General features: G+C 40.8%; 3 protein-coding genes across 3 annotated transcripts; 2 read left to right on the plus strand and 1 right to left on the minus strand.

Annotated features, from left to right (window-relative positions):
* Positions 1-563: 563 nt before the first annotated feature.
* Positions 564-4,144, minus strand: unc50 (unc-50 homolog (C. elegans)). The gene is made up of 6 exons (XM_005948723.3): positions 4,002-4,144; positions 2,881-3,146; positions 2,574-2,694; positions 2,327-2,466; positions 1,943-2,050; positions 564-1,246 (listed from the first exon to the last, which is right to left on the minus strand). The coding sequence occupies exons 2-6, from the start codon at positions 3,140-3,142 to the stop codon at positions 1,080-1,082; spliced, it is 798 nt and encodes a 265-aa protein (XP_005948785.1). The 5' UTR covers positions 3,143-3,146; positions 4,002-4,144; the 3' UTR covers positions 564-1,079.
* A 425-nt stretch (positions 4,145-4,569) lies between these two features.
* On the plus strand, positions 4,570-10,561 carry LOC102311881 (NADH-ubiquinone oxidoreductase 75 kDa subunit, mitochondrial). The gene is made up of 19 exons (XM_005948722.2): positions 4,570-4,685; positions 5,320-5,396; positions 5,541-5,632; positions 6,245-6,352; positions 6,509-6,585; positions 6,709-6,790; positions 6,885-7,015; positions 7,431-7,616; positions 7,711-7,845; positions 7,966-8,080; positions 8,224-8,369; positions 8,465-8,593; positions 8,696-8,825; positions 9,057-9,217; positions 9,341-9,495; positions 9,618-9,793; positions 9,880-10,014; positions 10,104-10,176; positions 10,287-10,561. Exons 2-19 carry the CDS (start codon positions 5,324-5,326, stop codon positions 10,376-10,378), a joined length of 2,196 nt encoding a protein of 731 aa, XP_005948784.1. The 5' UTR covers positions 4,570-4,685; positions 5,320-5,323; the 3' UTR covers positions 10,379-10,561.
* A 950-nt stretch (positions 10,562-11,511) lies between these two features.
* On the plus strand, positions 11,512-17,331 carry zgc:110699 (uncharacterized protein LOC325371 homolog). The gene is made up of 8 exons (XM_042214713.1): positions 11,512-11,637; positions 11,767-11,910; positions 12,989-13,045; positions 13,177-13,250; positions 14,530-14,668; positions 14,951-15,044; positions 15,678-15,749; positions 16,081-17,331. The coding sequence occupies exons 2-8, from the start codon at positions 11,859-11,861 to the stop codon at positions 16,187-16,189; spliced, it is 597 nt and encodes a 198-aa protein (XP_042070647.1). The 5' UTR covers positions 11,512-11,637; positions 11,767-11,858; the 3' UTR covers positions 16,190-17,331.
* The last annotated feature ends 1,921 nt before the right edge of the window (positions 17,332-19,252 follow it).

The raw sequence follows: 19,252 nt of genomic DNA on the forward strand, positions 1-19,252 counted from the left end.
TCTCACTCATGACATTTTGAATGGAGGCCACTGACATGCACACACAGAAAGGCAAACATCCCATAATTATTGAAATTACTTGAATGATTTCTTTAATGCGTGCAGGCTGGATATTATGTTTTCTTAAATAAAATTACATTTTTATGGACTTTAAGATAAATTTTCTACCTTTTAGGGCTATTTATTTATCCCTACTGGTAACATAACTTTCATAAAGTTAAGATTACATTAATTTTCCATTTTATTTAGAACATCACAGGATAGCACGATGACTATTTTACCCTTTTTTGCTTTGTATCAACGGTATGAACTGATGGGACACACTGAAGACATCTGCTAAGATCTTCCAGCCTTTGTAATAGTCACTCTTCATTTACACAGAAAGCAAAAGCATCAGCGATGCTTCAGCGAGTTTCTCAGTTGTGATTGCAACTGCAACAGCGACACCATGAGACTGAAGCGTGTTACTACAAAAGTAATCCAGAGAACAAAAACGCTGCTGCTGCTGGGAGCTTTAAACTAAACTGTGCTGAACCTGTGCCAGCACATAAAACTGAGGCACCTTAAGTTAAAACCTTTTATTGAAAGTGCTTTGGAATGTACACTTTTAGAAAAGAAAAGAAAGAAAATAAGTTTGCATCCCATGTTTCTAACTTAACTTTTTTTTCCTTCTTCAATAAGCAGAATCTGATTATTTTTTTAAGAAAACTCAAAGAAACAAAGCAAACTCATCAAAAACAAACCTCTGTGTTTATATTACAACCTGCCAGAGTCATATTTACAAATCATTCAAAAAAACAACAGTAAAAGCTGCGTCTCATCCCCACCCCCCATCGTTTCTGTCACCAGTCTGAACACATCACCGTTTACGGACTTTGTAGCCGCAGCTCAACATCACAGCCAAACAGAAAATCAAGAGAGAGCTGAGCAGTGTCACCCGGCTCGGCATCAATCAACCAGTTTACCAAGAGTCCACCAGAGGTCCCTCTCAGCAAAATCCTGTCTGACAGCAGCTGGACGTGGAGTCATTGTCACGTAGAGATGAGCTGAAAACAGATTTTGCGTCAGCCTGGAGCCAGCTAGTGTCCAATCTCAGAGGCAAGCCGTTCCTGCATGACTCTGTACTTGTAAAACGAGCAGAGACCCCGAGTGAAGTTCCAGCCCAGAGATATGGAGAGGATGTAGAGAAGGCCGAGCAAAGCAAAGGGGTAGAGCAGCACCACGGTGTTCTTCAGGAAGGGTAGAGCTGTGAGGATTGAAAGAGAAGACTCTTTACATGAACCACTGACAGCAAGAACTACATTTCTCTCAAGGTATACGTGCTCCATGGTGGTCATGCTGCCTTATAGCCACAAAGAAAATGAATCTCTAATAAGTTAAACCCTTCTCACTTTACTTTAGCGAAAACACCTGTAGATGTGTGTAAATTCAAAGTTTAGTCTGCTGCACTTGTGTCAATGTCACCAAATGGCCACTAGATGGTAGCAAAATCAAGATCACAGTTTAGTGCTGTATTACATTTTGTTATTGCACATCTAAGCCCATAAAATACTAATAATGTTGAAAATTAGGGCTGATTGGACTTTGTGAATTATAGCAAAATTATAGTTGTTAAGTTACAAAAATTTATGAAACATTTTCATGCGCAGTAGAAAATGTTATGCTACTTTTCTGATCACCTTTTGGCGTTAATCACCAATTTACAGCAGCTTTTTAGTGATAACAAGGTGACACATTGTTGGAGAAATGAACAGTCAGTATTTTCACAGATTAAGACTAAGAAAATCAACAAATGATGAACCTGAAAATTCATAAATTAAAAAAATATGATTTTTTTTTTCATTTCTAATGTAACTAAGATATAATGAAATTGAATTTTCAGCAATAAATCAAAAACAGATTAAGAAAATGCATGCAGCATTATGATGCGCAGGGTACTTACCGTTGTACCCTAAGAAGGTTATGTAGAGATAATAACCAATAGCAATCAACCATAGAGTGTTCCCGACAAAATATCCCAAGAACCAATCTGAACTTATCATCACAAGATCTAAAAAACACACAAAACAACACACAAGAAGAGCCATCAGTGCTGTAATGCATCTATGGAGAAATTATCAAGCCTAAATATTAGCAACCGCCATGGTACAAAATTAAAGAAATAAGAAATGAAAAAGAGAAATGTAGTGAAGCAAGAGCATCATAAACATTTCTTTAGCCCTTTAAATTTTATTTTAACTGTACTGACAAACATTTGTTGGTTTGAATCAGATGATTTAATTTCACACATGCTGATTAAACTCATACAGATCTACAGGCTACTCACGGTTGATGAAGAAAAGTTGCAGGAAGTGCAGGATGACTAAAAGCGGGTAGAAAGCATTGAGGTGAACGTCAAATGCGTAGCCCCACTCCACGTCAAAGTTTCTGCTGGGTTGTTTCAGCAGGTACCTGTTGGTGACCACCCTGGAGAAGAACACATAAGATTTGGCATGCAGTAAAGAACAAACAATACGCCTTAATTAGAGTAAATAAGAGGACATCTCATTAATTTATTCAATGCTACTGCTCACCACATTATAGTTGATATGAGCAGACCGACTCCTATACAGTCAACAAAGACGACCCAGAGCAGCAGCTTCAGCGTCTCCACGACTCCCATTTCCAACACAAGACCAAAGCCTATTGTTGACACTGCACAACAACACAGGGAGTGTTTAGGTATCATAGCAGAGAGCCAACATCAGGGTTTCACTGGCAGGACAAGTGATTGTTTAAATGTAGTCAAACAGATTAGGTTAGAGGTAAAATTCACAAATATCCTCATCAAACCTTGACCACAGTGCTCTTTAATTATTTAGGGAATGAGTATTGACTTACCACATAGCCAGATACTGAGCAGGACCAGGAAAGCAGGATCATCTCTGGCCCACTGATCTTTAGTCTGTTTCCTGTACTGGAAGTTGCGATACACCCTCTGAGGAGAGGTAAACAGGTAAAGCATCTGCCACAGGGCGAACTCAAAGTCCATTTGTCTGAAATGAAGCAGCCGCCGCAGATACTTGTAGCGCTTCGCACCCGCTGTGTGGCGTGCAGCGTCCCTGGAAGCCAGGGCACCGTTGCTGTTTGTGGTTGGCAACATGGTGCTGAAAATCAGATGAGAAGAGTGAAAAGTGAAAAGGACTCTAACCTGAGACAAAATTAGGATGCATTTATAACTATACTGTATTATGCCATTTTATGCCTACTCTCAAAGCTTCCAGGGCAATGATGGATGATTTACGTGCATTTCCACTCATTTTTATTACACCTGACATGCTCTGTGTGATACGTTTGCCATATAAATGTGCTTAAATGCTTAGTATGAAGGATTTGGTGCGTGATTGTAAAATTGATAAGGAACCCACAATAAAGCCATGTTGGAAAACCATGGACAGCCATAGAGAAGTTCATCAAGCTTAACTCCTAGACACGATGCCCTACAGCCTAGTGTAAGTTATATATAAGCTGTACCTTAGCTGTAGATTCAGGTTTCAAATTTGGCACATAGTCCTGCAAAGCAAACTTGTACACTATATCTTCTTAACCTGTAATATTATATATGTCCTACAGCAAGTTGTGATTGATAACCATTCTTGACTTTCTTCAATAAAAAAAACCAAAAAAACAACTGCTTAAAAAGAACAGCACAGAAGCAGCTATCTGGTGCATTTTCACTAAGTTGGATTAAACATCTACACATTATGTAAAGTCATCTCATACGTATCAATTAAATAGGACACACACTAAATAATAACAGTGACTTCCTGCATAAACACTGATATGTTTTAATCTCCTTGTCGCTTTGTTTGCTAGCAGACACAGTTAGCACGTTGCTAGCTACTTTAATAAGATGAGACGGCCCGTTAAGTCTCACCAGCAATAACCATAACGCAAATTGCTCAGTAGCTATTTAGTTTTTTGGTAAACGACTGAAATTCCTCACTTAACGACAAAATTACCTGTTTCTCTTGCAGTCCTTCACATGAGAAAGCCCAAACTACTGCTCGTTTTCTGTAGCTGTTTGCATATGATGCTTCCTGAACTGTCGCGAAAATGCACACGTAGATAGTTCCGGTAACGTTCCCTTCCTCATGGGAAATGTAGTCAAAGGTGAAGTTTGAACTTTCATACGGTGAGAAAGTCTCCAGTGTGGCAATTTAAAACGCCGTGTAGTTATCAGTGGGTTTTTTGTTTGTTTGTTTGTTTGTTTTATTTAGTTTTTTCCCAAAACACAGACCAATATATCATTACTTTGTTCCATATTATTAATACATTTTATGTCCACAAGATAAAATTTACAAACCGAGTTCAGTTTCTTTTTTTTTTCAAACACCGTCATGTTTTAAATAATTGAGATTTCAAATTTTATTTTAGAGTTTTAATTTACTTTACTTTAATTTTTTTAATTATTTAAGTCGGGCACATTTTGTTGCTACATTGAAGCTACAGACTGTAAATAAAAACTGCAATTTATGCTGAATATTAGTGTTTGAACGATTTTAAGACTTTTATTGTGAAAAGTGTGACCTCGTATTCAAGCGGAAACACGACATCCTGCTATTTCCGCCAACGCCATAGCCGTTTCAATTGGTGGTATAACTAAGATCACCGCTGTTCTGGTCAAGAAGGCCAAATAGCGAAAGGTAAGAACCAAACAAATGTGATGCATACATGAACGCATCGACATATATGTGTAATTAAATGGAAGGAAACGAAAAAGGAAATATTTGAGCTTATAACTTCATTTACCCTCTACGAACATGCAGCGTCTCTGTGTCCTTGAGTAATACTGTTAGCTGTCACTGTTAGCCCGCAGCTCATTAGCACATCCACATAAGCAGAGTATTATTTAAAGCCGTTGTGCTGTGCTGTTTGATGTTTTGTTGTCTCGATATTATTTGTAAATTCTTCATTTCTCTGCATTATTTTGTTAAAATGCTGAACACTGAAATCGCGGCCATAACACTTGTTATTGTTGACAGCTGCAAAGCCCAGACGCACTGGGTACCGTGGCTCAGGAGTAGGAGTTTGTAATGTAATAAAGCATTTTCAGAATATAGATGGGGACAAAAGTGGCAACAGCAGAGGCCTTTAGTGCACTGTCGTTTTTCTGCACTGTAGTGATTGTGTTATAAAAACAAAAGTAACGATCTGGCATTTATGCTTGCTTTCTCCTTTGCAAACACTTGTGTACACTTTAAGTAATTATAATGACTTCAGCATTAGCACATTGAGTATGTGCTAATGCTGAGTACGCTCATATGTTTTCTCTCACAGAGTCATGTTGCGACTGCCGACCGTTGGCCGGGCTCTAGCTGGAGCTGCCAAGGGCAGCCTGGCTTCTTCCAACCCAGGTATGGTCTGTGAGTTAAAGTAGAGATTACATAGCAGTTAATGCAAGTTTCTAAATATAGCACCTACTGTATGCATGTAACAGGCATAAAAATGTGCCTGTTGATTGAGTAGGATCTTTTCTTTCTATGTGCATGCACTTCAAGTGCGTACCCCAGTGCGTGCAGCCAGCAACATGGTGGAGGTATTTGTGGATGGGAAACCAGTGGAGGTGGAGCCTGGAACTACTGTGCTGCAGGTACGAAAGCTTCAGTACACAATTTTACTGCAAGCTGTTGTAGATGTCACCTAGTGTTGCCAGCTCACGCTGTGTAGTACTTTGTGGTATCTGTGTTTTCATGACAGTAATTTCGTGCATCAATGTGAATCAAAGTGAATCTGAGCTTCATATTCAAAAATGGGCTCAAATACACTAATTCTGTGTCTAACAGGTAGCCAGTGTAGAGTAGCGAGGATAGGGGTGATGAACAAATGGGTCCGTTTTAGGTAGCTAGCTAATCTCTGGATTAAGTTTTGGCCTAGTTTTCAAACACTGTGAAATAACACCACGCAGTCTGGATTTATGATTCCTTCAAGCACCAGTCAACTGGGCAGTAACCACTAAGGACAGATCAGCTGACATTTAGTCACTTTCCTGTTTTATAAAGGAATATTAGTGCAATAGGAATGTGCATATTTTAGCAAAGCTTTGACTCATCTGTTAGTCATTTTCACATTTTAATTCTAAAGAAGGCAGACCACAAAATTAGCAAGAAAACGTAAAATACCTGGCAATCTATTCGCTAAAGCCTAGATTGTAATTTCACATCACGTATATTAACCAAATTGCCTTGTTTCTTTTCCTGGCTAGGCCTGTGAGAAGGTCGGGGTTCAAATCCCCAGGTTCTGTTACCACGAGCGCCTCTCTGTGGCAGGAAACTGCCGCATGTGTCTGGTGGAGATTGAGAAAGCACCAAAGGTAACGTCAGGCTACTGTTTATACTTGATGAAAAGGATTTTAGCTGAGCCTGAGTTTAAGATGCTTTGGGACCAATCTCAGCGTAAATGATTAATTTATTAATGATTAATGATCAATTTATTTGTAATGTATGCGTATTGTGTCATGTGCCCTCAGCCAGTAGCAGCCTGCGCCATGCCCGTCATGAAAGGCTGGAACATCCTCACCAACTCAGAGAAAACACAAAAAGCCAGGTAAAAACTGTAGTGGTCTCTGGTTCTAGCTTAATGTTATTCAAACTTTGGGCACACTTTGAAAACAACAAGTCAAACTAAGGAAAACTAAAGGCGTGTATTCATGTGTTTGTGTCTCATCAGAGAGGGAGTAATGGAGTTCCTGTTGGCCAACCACCCACTGGACTGCCCTATTTGTGATCAGGGAGGAGAGTGTGACCTGCAGGTAACCTTGCAGAAGTGTAATTTAAGTTATTCTCATGAGTGCATTTAGATCAAAGGATCAGCTTTTTTCCCGTCTTTTTCTCCTCTTTTCTCAGGATCAGTCCATGCAGTTCGGTTCAGACCGCAGCCGCTTCTCAGAAGGAAAGAGAGCAGTGGAGGACAAAAACATCGGGCCTCTCATTAAAACCATCATGACCCGCTGCATCCAGTGCACGCGCTGCGTCCGGTGAGTGTCATGTACACGTCAGTCACGAATAATGTAATAATGTGGCATTAACAGCGATGTAATGTGGCAAAAGACACGTTACATTCATGGAAGGTCCACAATTCCTTTATAATTGTGTTTTAAACTACCTAGAAACCGAACATGAGGACATAATAAAGACCGATAACACACTTATTTTTCTAACACGCACACATACATGCACAGTGCTAGACATCAATGTGTGCTTCAAGAGGGAAAGGTCACAGTAATTAAAGAAAATATTGCACTTCTGTAATAAAGGGTGAATAAATAACTAAAAGCAGTGTTGAAAGATTTGATGTACAGTGATTAAAACCAGTTCATGCTTTGATGGAGCTGTAACATTTGCATGGAGGTGGATATTCAAACAGCTTGCCCTGCCTGCGTGTGTTTGTAGTTTTGCAAGCGAGATTGCCGGCGTTGAAGACCTGGGAACGACAGGAAGAGGAAACGACTTGCAGATCGGGACGTACGTGGAGAAGATGTTCATGTCGGAGCTGTCGGGCAACGTTATCGATATCTGTCCTGTGGGGGCGCTCACCTCCAAGCCCTACGCCTTCACTGCAAGACCGTGGGAGACTAGGTAGGAAAGGGTCTGATGCTCGATTGTATTTAACACGAGTTCTCTTGAACTTCCCGGAGCAGTTTTACGTCATGTTGTTCCGCCGTCTTTGCAGGAAAACCGAGTCAATCGATGTGTTGGACGCTGTCGGTAGCAATATTGTTGTGAGCACACGTGGAGGCGAGGTGATGAGGATACTGCCCAGGCTCCACGATGACATCAATGAGGAATGGATTTCTGATAAGACCAGGTAATACAGAACTGGAAATAAAGTCTCACACTTTATAATCATCTTTAAAACAGTTGGGTGTGTTTTTGTTTTAAATATATATACGTATTCCACTGTATCTGAACTAAACTGTATCTGCAGGTTTGCATATGATGGGTTGAAGAGGCAGAGGCTGACCCAACCAATGGTGAAGGATGAATCAGGTCAGCTGACCCCGACCACCTGGGAGGACGCTCTCACTCGTGTTGCTGGAGCAGTAAGTGCTTTTGCTTCTTTGTTGGCTCTTGCTTGGTAATTAAATTATTCATAATTAAATTCTGGGAAATTTTAAGGTTTGTTGTTGTTTGTCGTCAGGAAGTTTGGGGCTGTCGTCATGCATAAATGTTTGTGTTTGTGCAGCTGCAGAGCGTGCAGGGGAGTGAGGTGGCAGCCATAGTGGGAGGGATGGCGGACGCTGAAGCTCTGGTCGCCCTCAAAGATCTCCTCAACAGACTCAACTCAGAAAACCTGTGCACCGAGGAGCTGTTCCCCATGGCAGGTGCAGGGTAAGGAAGAGCCTCCCATCATCCCTTAGGTGCTAAAATACATGGCTTTATTAGCTGACAGTGTTATTTTTTACTTCTTTTTTTGCTTTCTGCAGAACTGACCTGCGTTCCAACTACCTGCTAAACTCTCGCATTGCTGGCATTGAGGACTGTGACCTGCTGCTGCTCGTGGGAACGAACCCTCGCTATGAAGCCCCCCTGTTCAATGCCAGAATCCGCAAGAGGTAAACACATATCACAGTTAACGGTTTGTTATTTAAGTCTAAGTTTTAAGTTGTTTGTTTGTTTTTTAAAGTTTTGTAATTGTTATCGTCTCACTCCGTCAGCTGGCTCCATAATGAGCTGCAGATTGCTACGGTGGGCCACAAGGTTGACCTGAGTTACACGTACGATCACCTAGGAGAAGACACTTCAGTCCTGAAGCAGCTGGCCAATGGCACACATGCTTTCTGCAAGGTAATGGGCACGCACGTCGTCCAGTGAGATTCAAAATGGTAAATGGCCTTAAACGCTTGAATATATAGAGAATGAACTCCAACAATCAGATTGCCCGCTATGAGTGAGCGCTTGAAGACAGTGGGAAGGAAAAACTCCCTTTTAACAGGAAGAAACCTCCAGCAGAACCGGGCTCAGGCAGGGGCAGTCATTTCCAGACTGAATATCTTTTTTTCCGTTCTCTCCTGGCAGGTCCTTTCAGCTGCCAAGCGTCCAGTTGTGGTTGTGGGCAGCGGCGCTCTGCAAAGAGAAGATGGAGTTGCAATTTTGAGCGCCGTCTCCACCATTGCTCAGAACGCTCGAGCCAGCAGCGGAGTGGAGGGCAGCTGGAAAGTCCTTAACGTCCTGCACAGGTACAGCTAAGCAGCTGATTTCAAGTAACCCTAATGCAATGAGATACAGTAGATGCTCATACTGTGTGTGTGTGTGTGTGTGTGTCTGTGTGTGTGTGTGTCTGTGTGTGTGTGTGAGAGCAGGGTGGCGAGTCAAGTGGCTGCCCTCGATCTAGGCTACAAGGCCGGAGTGGACGCCATCAGGAAGAATCCGCCTAAAGTGCTTTTCCTGCTGGGAGCTGATGCGGGCTGCATCAGCAGAGCTGACCTGCCCAAAGACAGCCTCATCATCTACCAGGGTATACACGCACGCACGCACACACACACACACACACACACACACACACACACACACAGATTTGACAAACCAAATGCTGCTAATCTGGGGACATGAATGAACATCAATTTGCAACCCCTTCAGGTCATCACGGTGACGTAGGAGCACCGATGGCAGACATCATCCTACCCAGTGCTGCATACACGGAGAAAAATGGCACTTATGTCAACACTGAAGGCAGGAGCCAGCACACCAAGATAGCCGTCACTGCTCCTGGAGTCGCCAGAGAGGACTGGAAGATCATCAGAGCTTTGTCTGAAGTAAGCAGGAAGTGTTTTGAATATTCCGTACTGATGTTCACTATTAACACGAAACCAGTCATCTTAACGTCTCTGTGCGTTTTCAGCTGACGGGTGTAACGCTGCCCTACGACTCCTTAGATGAGATCCGATCCAGGCTAGCCGAAGTCTCTCCTAACCTGGTCCGTTACGACGATGTAGAGGAGGCGAACTACTTTAAACAAGCCAATGAGCTCGCTATGGTACAGAAACACTCACAGTTAGTTGGTCTGCCTCTGATTTACCTGACAACTTGATTCAGCTGTTTATCTCCTCACTCTGTTCCTCTCAGACTGTGAACCAGGAGCTCTTAGCAGCTCCTCTGGTGCCGCCTCAGCTTACAGTAAAGGACTTCTACATGACAGGTACGTTTGTTTACTTATTTTTTTATATATATAATAGCTATTTTTTTTCTCTCAAAATAATGTGCAAGCAAATATGTATCATAATCTGTGCTGCTTCGTTCTGTCTTCAGACTCTATCAGCAGGGCTTCCCAAACAATGGCGAAGTGCGTCAAAGCCGTCACAGAAGGAGCCGCCGCCGTCGACGAGCCATCTGTTTGCTGAACACTTGATATGACGACAGCTCTGCCTTTTTCCCCTGAAGCAACACACATCTCTGAACTTTGTCTTGAAGTCGCCCTCAATGCTTGTGTATACTGTTGAATCGTTTTCGCCGCTGAGAACCAGCTTTGTGGAATAAATCTGAGAAACATACAAAATATAAATAAAATCCTAAAAACGTCTTTACTCCGGTTTTAAGGTGTTTTTTTTCCTCCATTGCATCATTTTAATAACATTCAAATTATATCACTTATGACGCCTTCCAAATGCTTTAAAATCAAACGAGTCCTCATATTCTTCACTTTATTTTTGCAATGTATGTTTTTTAAAATATGTATTATATTACTAGACTCTAGAAATGAAGTAATAAGTCAGAATTTGGACTCCTGTAGGAGCTCTGCATGTTCTGAGTTTAAAATAATCCTTATTAACACTGAGCTGCAGTGCAGCTCCTCATTTGATCCACTGTTGGAAACAAGTTTTAGCTCCTCTCCCTTCCTTTCTTCTGACTGGCTGCCCCTCACAAACAAAAGACTGCAGGTGCTGTGACTGAGATGACCATATAAGGACGTCCTATCTCTATGGCATGTAGATCCAAGTGCACAAAACAATATGTGAAGCCTGAGCTTTTGACTCACAGAGTGACTTCATGTTTTATATGAGCATCCAGCATTGAAGCAGTATAGTAACGCATGGCAGAAGGTAACGAAAAGCACGATGGGTTTCACACCTTCCTTCTGAAATGTAGCTGTTTAAAAGTTTTTTAATATTCATTCTATAACAAACAGAAAAATAAACTCTAAGAAACACTTGAGCTCCAAAATATGCTCTCGGCCCAGTTGACATTCTGAAATTGAAGTATGTGCACTCAGAGCCACTCACCTGAGTCTCAAAGTTATTATAGTGAGGCTTGAGATTATTCTGGACTCTGGGTCGATAGCTGGTGTCAAAGAACTTCTGTAGATAGAGGCGAGCTTTTGATGTGATTAAGTAGTTAAAGGAGTGCCTGTGTGTTTGTTCTCAATGGATCCAAAATAGGATGTGCGCTCGGAGTTGGACGCCATTCCCACAGACAAATGGCTCCTGTCATATGCAGTTACCTAAGAGAGAGAGGGGGGGGGGGGGGGGGGGGGAGACACAGGAGAGAAGAGGAGACAGTCTCATCTCTCCACTCTCTGTCTGCTCAGTGTCTAAGACCAAGCAACGGGTTCATTTATTGTTTTTTACTACTCCCCATATCTGGAGTTTATTTTCACTTTATGGTCAGTACTATGGCAGTAGTAAGTCTTCTATTCAGTTTCTAGCTTCATTGTTCGTGCTCTTTCTCAGTTCTTTGAGACTGTGTGCAGTTTTTATTATTTTTACATTTACTTTTCTTTTGTCTCCCAAAGCTGGCTCAGCATACTCTGCTCCTCCCTGCAGGGCATCAATCGGGGACAAACAGCAGGGCACATGCTGGACTAATTTTGGCTACAACAGGAAAATGGTTCCAGTTAAACTTCTCATTCTGGGAGCTCAGAACACTGGGAAAACAGGTAAGCTGGAGACAAAGCAGCTGAAAACCACAGGCACGCAGAGAGGGGGACGTGCTTTTTAAGTTCTGAATCAGATAACATCTCAGCAGTGCATGAAAGAGGTTAAGTTTAGGGTTAACTGCGAGCCACGGTTTAAAGGTTTTTGCTAAAAATGGAAAAGCTAGAGTGTTTATCTTTCATAGCACTGACATGTACCTCCATCACCTCCACTGCTATGTTTTGAATGTCATATAGGTCTGCTACTTTTGTCCAGCTCTAAAAATAGCTCGTCTTCAGTTGAGTGTATTAGACAAACTTGTTGCTTCATTTCAAATGTTTGTGCGCTCGACTATGAGCTCAGCTGCTTTCATGCACTGAGAAGACAGATTCATGGCACAGTTATAGAGACATTACAACACACCCATAACATTTTAATATTACACATATTCCTACGAAAATAACTGAGGAAACATAAGACGTGTGATGAGTAAAAGTTATCATACATTCTTACAGTATAATGACTAATGCGAATAGCAAACTACAAAAATAGCAATGCCAGATTTAGCTGTCGGCACTTTGTCAATGGTTTAAAGGCTCACACATCAAATTCCATTAATTTCCTTCATATTAGAAGGACCAGAGTAAATTTCAGGGAACAAACCATCTATGCACAATGTCAACAAAGTCTGCATGCTGGGATTTGATTGTGACAGTGGTGGGCAGCATGCCTGAAAATAAACTCAGTGTTTTTCCAGGTGTAAAGGCTCAAGTGATGATTTAAACAAGCGTGTTTAACCTTTTAATGTATCCTGATAAAATACAGCAAGGCCTTAAATAGCAGACATGAAAGTCAAACAGACACAAGCCTTTGGGCTCTTTCCACCCAAACACAAAGGAAGCACTTGTGCATTTATTTAAATAAAGTCACAAAGAGGGTCGTTCTGAAGGCAACACTCACATAAGGAGGCATGACGTGAGCACGGGATGCTTTAGATCAGATTCAAATGACTAAAAGGAACTTTGTGTGTGTGCGACTGTGCAGAATGTGTTAGAAATATGCTTCTCGCCTTCAGCCACTGCGTCTGTTTTGTGTCTCCAGCGCTGTGTGTTCGTTTCATAACCAAGCGATTTATTGGTGAATACGACCATAAAAAGGGTAAGACCTGGGTAAATATTTTTGCATTGCTGACAGTAAACATTACATAACTTACCTGAGTTCTTCACTGGCAGGATTTTTGAAAGTGACACAGTTCTCTGTGTGTGTGTGTCTGTGTGTGTGTTCTTCAGAGATGACCTACAAATGCAGCCGGGTGGTGGATCAGGAAGCTGTCGATCTGGAGATTCTGGACTTAACTTGGAAGGTAAATATTGACTTTTATTTGTAGTTTTTTAAAAGGCTACACTTTTGCTGTGTCCAAATTATTTGTCATGTTTTTCAAATCAAAGCATTTATTTTGCAAAATTTTCAAATGTTTTTTGTTCTGCCACGTAAAAGCCAACTTTAGAGGGGGGTTTGTTGTTGCTGTTTTTAAATAATTTGCAAACAAGTTTTTGTATGGAGGGTCACAAGTGCCAAAATAGATTAACTAATTGCATCATTAAATAATTAATTGACTATGTCAGTAATTAAAGTTGAAATTATTTTATAAATATGTAATTAATTAATTAAATAGCAATTCATTTCTTTTAAAACTTCAGAAAAATGTTTTATTTATTTCCTATTTTAATTAATTCACTCAATGTTAAATTAATTATTTAATGTTGTGTTAGTTCATTCATTTTGTCACTCACAGTCCTCCACAGTCTGCAGTGTAGTTGGACAAGTAATGCCATTTGTTTCAGTTGTTACACCCATTACACTTCTTGCTTGTTTCCTAATTCCAGTACCAGTAGGTAGTTCAGTTTCCAGCTCCTGCATCTGTATGTTGTGCTTGGGAAAGATCCTCTTTGTGGGTGTGCATGAGTGATAAAATAAAAATACCTGTGGATGCAGCTTGGAGTGTAAAAGTGCTTTGAGTACTAGCTGAAAGTTAAAAAGACATCATATAAGTTAAATTCCATCAACCATGGACTAAGTGTTGGTAGGACACAGAATACTAATTAACTTTCTAAAGATCAAAGGAGTAGAGCTCGATAACTTCTACTGCTTCCTGTTCTGATATAGTATGTATAATATGTTCATAGTATATAAATTTATGTTTATTTCATATTGTTGTATATGAAGTCTAAGAATCTTCCAGGATTGTACTTACACCTTTTGTTGTTCTCATTGGACTTGGATTGTGTTTTCTTGTTATTAATACTATACACAGAATTTTTAAAAAATAAAGAAATATTAGCAAGGGAGTCCAGGATTGTATTGGCCACCCCATAGCAAGACGTTTCTAGGTTCTTTTTCTAACTTCGTTTCACTATGGGAATCGCCTTAGCGTAGTGAAACACCTCACTCTGTTATCAAAGAACCAGGGATTACGTTAAGTAACCCAATGTTTTACCCTGTTCAAAGACAAGCTTGTCATGTGAGATGGTGATGTTGAAGTAGATGTTAGTGTGACAGTGTTAGCCTGTTAACACATATCCAGCTATGTCTATTGTTTATGAATAAATCTGAAAACTTTTTGATGATATATTCTCCTCTAGGAGAGCTCTGTAGCTTCTCTGGAGTCTTCCATTCGCTGGGCTGATGGTTTCCTGCTGCTGTACTCCATCACACAGCGCTTCAGCTTCCTGGAGGTCCCACAACTCAAGACGCTCATTGACCAAACCAAGCAGAATCTGGGTGGGGAGATATTTTGATCTGTATGAGAAAACGGCTGCTGAAAACTGAACTAACAGTCTGTTCTTCACACAAACATCAGGCCTCTGTTCTGTCTCTCTTTCACCTTTACATATACACATAAACACACCCACATATTCACAGATTGAGTGGACGTAGATTCCATGTTTGGTTGTGCCACCCTGTCTTCTGTTAGTAGTGTGCTGACAGAATGACTCCAAACTGCGTGCCATAGGGTCATCGTGATGGTTTATTGTCACTTCACTTTGTGTGTCTGTGTGTCAGTGGTTCCCGCGGTGCTGGTCGCCAATAAGGCAGATTTGGAAATCGGCAGGCAGGTGACAACAGACGAAGGACAGAGACTAGCCAAGGATTTAAGGTTTGAGTGCTCATGTTTTCATATGTGCATGGTAATACTGTACAATGCTTTTCTTGTCTTTGTTATACTTGATAATAAAATAACTTTGTCATTGATTAAGAATAATGTCAGTCCAGTCAAGCTGGGCTGTAATCATAAGCTGATACTCTTGTACACAACCAGCTGGCAAATCCCAGCTGAAGCTGTTTTAGCCTGCCCATCTTTGCTGTCCATCTGCAAACCACTTTGCAACCCCAGTGCCCCCTTTTATGCTGTTTCTGACTTAATCCATGCCAAATTTGCTGTCACTGATTCATGCTGTGCTCTGAGCTGGAGCTTCTGCTGTTACTCCCTCTTACTTCATGTATAATGTACACATGGAGGGATGGTGAGGCACACAGCATGTAGTCTACTATAAATTATATGGAAACAAGCTTTTTTTGACTACATGGTCAATATTTTATTAATGAATTTCACATTTTTGTTACAGAATTAAATCTTTATGTATAGTAGTGTATGTATTGGATATCAATTCTGCTCAGCCTGAATTCCACTATATGGTGCCTACAAAGTCTGAGTGCTAAATAAAGTAAGTAAAAACTATTTCCTTGCATGCTAACTAAATGAGCCATTGATTTCGTTCTGTGTGTTTAGGTGTGGTTTCAGAGAGTTGTCTGTGGCTGAAGCAGTCCTAGCAGTGGAAGCAGCAGTGCTTCAGCTCATCAGGTTTGTTTCTTCTGTGTTTTGTCAGACATGTGATATCCATGCTAGTCAGATTTTAAGCGTGTTTTCAGTGTTTCTACTATGAATGCAACATTTTTATTAATTAAATATACTCAAAACAACAGTCAGTACTGCTCCTGATGGACTGCGCCCTGTCACACTGCAATAAACAAAGGTAGTACAAAAGATTTTCTTATAGATGGTGATAGGAAAGATCCTGAACGATACTGGAAAGCAAAAACAATAATTAGACATCTCTCTAGGGTATACTGTTAGAGCCCAGAGGATTTTATGATTCTTTTTCATGTGCTGTTTGATTGTGTGTGTGCCACAGGTTGGTGTTGGATCAGCAGCGCCCTCTGCCTGAACGTCGCTCCTACATGTTGACTGTTCGTCACGCTCTGACCAGGAAACTGACCAGATCTAAGACCATGCAGTGGTGACAACAGCAAACAAACCCCCATGGAAAAAACTGTAGTGTATAATGGGTTGTTTTTTTTTTGTTTTTTTGTTTTTTGCTTTAGTTCTTTTAGTGTTAGATATCTCCCGTATCTCACATCCAGACTGAGAGTTATCATGCAACGTCTGGGTTTCTGGATTTATGGGTGATGAGACCAGGATTTAAAAAATAGAAACTCGCCAGACACTTTTTATTAGTTATCCCTTGATACTACTGGGTTGGAGTCTTTTTTTGTCTTCAAAAATGTCTTAATTCTTCATAGCATACATTCAAAAAGCTACTGGAAGCATTCTTCACTGACTCTTTTGATCCCTTAACATGACAGCATCACAGTTGCAGCAAATTTGTCAACTCTGTGAATCTGTTGCTCCACCACATCACAAATGTGTTCTGTTGGATTGAGATCTGATGACTGTGGAGGCCATGTGAGTACAGTAAACTGGCATGTTAAGGAAACCAGTTTGAGATGATCTGAGCTCTGTCACACATCATGTGTTATGCTGCTATCAGAAAATGAGTTCAGTGTGGTCATAAAGGCACGGAAATGGTTAGCAGCAACAGCAAGGTCTGGTGTGGCATTTAAATAATACATAACAGAAATATCGTTCACCCCATTAAACTACCACTGAATTATCGGTACAAGGCAGAATGTACATGTACCTTTCCAACATACTTTCATGTTAATTGGGCCAAATCAATATTCATCAGACCAGGTAACATTTGTCCAGTTTTTTTGTTGTTGTTTTAAGAGCCTGTGCAAATTGTAGCCTCAAGTTTTGCTGCTGTAGCCCATCTGCTTTGTAAATTCAGAGTTGTAAAAAACGGTTATTCAGTTGACTTCCTGTAAACTCAAATCAGTAAAATCACGTTTCTTTCCCATTTTGATCATGAGATCAAAATGCCCATGTCTAGGCATGTACACAATCAGCTAATCACATGAGTTGCTGCAATACACTTGAGTGGTGTCTGAACTGACTGCTAGAAAGCCTACGACTCAGTGCCCCACATATGGATACTTGTAAAGGCTAATAGTACACTAATAACAACATTTATTCAGAACTTAATGGTCTATAAAGAAAAGGAAAATATTTAAATTAAGTGAATGTCTCTATTTAAAAACAAACAAACAAACAAAAAATTCATGATGTGATATTATAGTATATAGTATATCAGAAATCTGTTCACTATTTTTATTACAAATTATATCAGTAAGGAAGCTGACTAAATATTCACTGATAATTTATGGCAAAGGGGTGGGATTAAATAAGTGTATGCTTCTTCCCACTTCCTTTCAACGTGTAAATTAATCAGAATGGTTTTTTGTATGTAATTTGTATAGTATTTTTTTTCTCTCTTATTTCTTTTCTAAATGTACTTGTATATTGTTCACATGTTGAAATAAATTACCAATCAATCAATCAATCAATGGGACTGTGGAAGACAACACTGGCGACCAGCTCCAATGCACCTACTGCTGTTCTGCATAGGCCTCAACCACATAAGCCAGCTCATCACTGAGAGTGGATCCAGTTATAGATTCAGGAGTGGAGTGACCGTGAGCTACCACCTGCAAATGGATGACATTATGTTGCATCCCAGGAGTGACTGAAACATTAACTCACTGATCTATCTAATGAGGATCTACAACGAGAACATCGGGATTTGATTTGGACTGGATAAATGTGGTCGAAGGGTTGTAAAGAGAGGAGAGGTGATCCAGACTGAATGGGTGGAGCTACCAGAAGGGAGGATAGCAGATATACAGGACATTTACAACTAAATGGGTATCCCAGAGGCCAATGGAAGCAATGATAAAGATGCACAAAGGTTAGCCACAGCCAAATACCTTGAAAAGGTAAGACAGGCCGTGAGAAACCAGCAGAATCCACGCCATCATTCATCAGATACTCATTTGGAATCTGGCCACCAGAGGAGATGGATGCCACTTATGTGAAGACACAAAAGCATTTCACAACACAGAGAGGTCTCCTTCTAAAGTCCAGCCTTTGGCAATAAAGAAAGAATAAGAGATGATTAGAAAGTGTCAGCATCCATAAATACATCTGAAACATCCACCTGAGATGAGCTACTCCAAGAAAGCCTGAGGCAGCTGAAGACAGATGGTGATGAAGTAAAGGAGGAGGAATTGTCATAGATGACCAAGCCCTGCATGGGATGTACCATTGGCAGATTAAGGAAGTAGGTACCAGTGGCTTAAAGTACAGCAGAGAGGCTCTGATCATGGCAGCACAAGAACAGGCCTCAGAAGAAAGATCCATCGAGTCAAAAAACTACCAGATCTGGCCGGACCCAAGCTGCAGACTGTGCAAAGGTGCCCTGAAGACTATCCTGCATAAAGTAGCAGAATGTAAGAACCATGAACACTGACACACCAAGTGGCTGGGATAGTGTACAGGAACATGTCTGTCTCATATGGACCAGAAGTCCCCAAATCCTGATGGGAGACACCCCCAAAGGTAGTTGAGAACAACAGGGCTAAAGTCCTGTGGGACTTCCAGTTAAAAAAAGAGAAACGGCTACTGGTCAACCAACCAGACAGTGATGGTTGACAAGGAGCAGAAGACCACAACTGTGATAGATGTGGCAATCTATCAGCAACATCGGGAAGAAGGAGCATGAGATAATAGAGAAGTACCAACTGGAGCAGATGTGGAAGGTAAAGTCCAAAGTGGTCCCAGTGGTTATAGGCATTAGGAGTGGCTCTAGAGATAATCAGATTGAACTTTAGATACCCTGGAATGATGTAGGATGACTGAAAACACAAATACAATATGTTAATGTTATTAGTCTGGTATGTATGTTTACTAGGTGCAAACGCAAGCGTTTGCATTTATTTTCTATTCACAAAAAACATGTTGTTGGTTTTTTAAATATGTTCCACCCACCAGCAGGGGGCGGTACAATCATTTGGTTTGGTGCAGACATCATGCACAAACATTACATATTTAACCACCCACTTTGGTGTGGAAGGAGTTGAGTGACCCCCACAAAGACCTGACCTCAATCCCTTTACAGGGTTTTTTGT

Source organism: Haplochromis burtoni, unplaced genomic scaffold, assembly GCF_018398535.1.
Source record: "Haplochromis burtoni strain Fernald_Lab_line unplaced genomic scaffold, NCSU_Asbu1 Contig_603, whole genome shotgun sequence".
NCBI classification, from domain to species: Eukaryota; Metazoa; Chordata; class Actinopteri; order Cichliformes; family Cichlidae; genus Haplochromis; species Haplochromis burtoni.

Bases quoted from the DNA above. Each gene is read 5' to 3' on its own strand.
- unc50 (XM_005948723.3), bottom strand. From the start codon at position 3,142: ATGTTGCCAACCACAAACAGCAACGGTGCCCTGGCTTCCAGGGACGCT. The intron at 2,467-2,573 runs GTGAGCAGTAGC...GTTCTTCTCCAG, and splicing joins CTCATATCAACTATAATGTG to GGTGGTCACCAACAGGTACC. The intron at 1,247-1,942 runs GTAAGTACCCTG...CAATCCTCACAG, and splicing joins AACCTTCTTAGGGTACAACG to CTCTACCCTTCCTGAAGAAC.
- LOC102311881 (XM_005948722.2), top strand. From the start codon at position 5,324: ATGTTGCGACTGCCGACCGTTGGCCGGGCTCTAGCTGGAGCTGCCAAG. The intron at 8,594-8,695 runs GTAAACACATAT...TCACTCCGTCAG, and splicing joins AATGCCAGAATCCGCAAGAG to CTGGCTCCATAATGAGCTGC. The intron at 9,496-9,617 runs GTATACACGCAC...CAACCCCTTCAG, and splicing joins CAGCCTCATCATCTACCAGG to GTCATCACGGTGACGTAGGA.
- zgc:110699 (XM_042214713.1), top strand. From the start codon at position 11,859: ATGGTTCCAGTTAAACTTCTCATTCTGGGAGCTCAGAACACTGGGAAA. The intron at 14,669-14,950 runs GTGGGGAGATAT...TCTGTGTGTCAG, and splicing joins CCAAACCAAGCAGAATCTGG to TGGTTCCCGCGGTGCTGGTC. The intron at 15,045-15,677 runs GTTTGAGTGCTC...CTGTGTGTTTAG, and splicing joins AGACTAGCCAAGGATTTAAG to GTGTGGTTTCAGAGAGTTGT.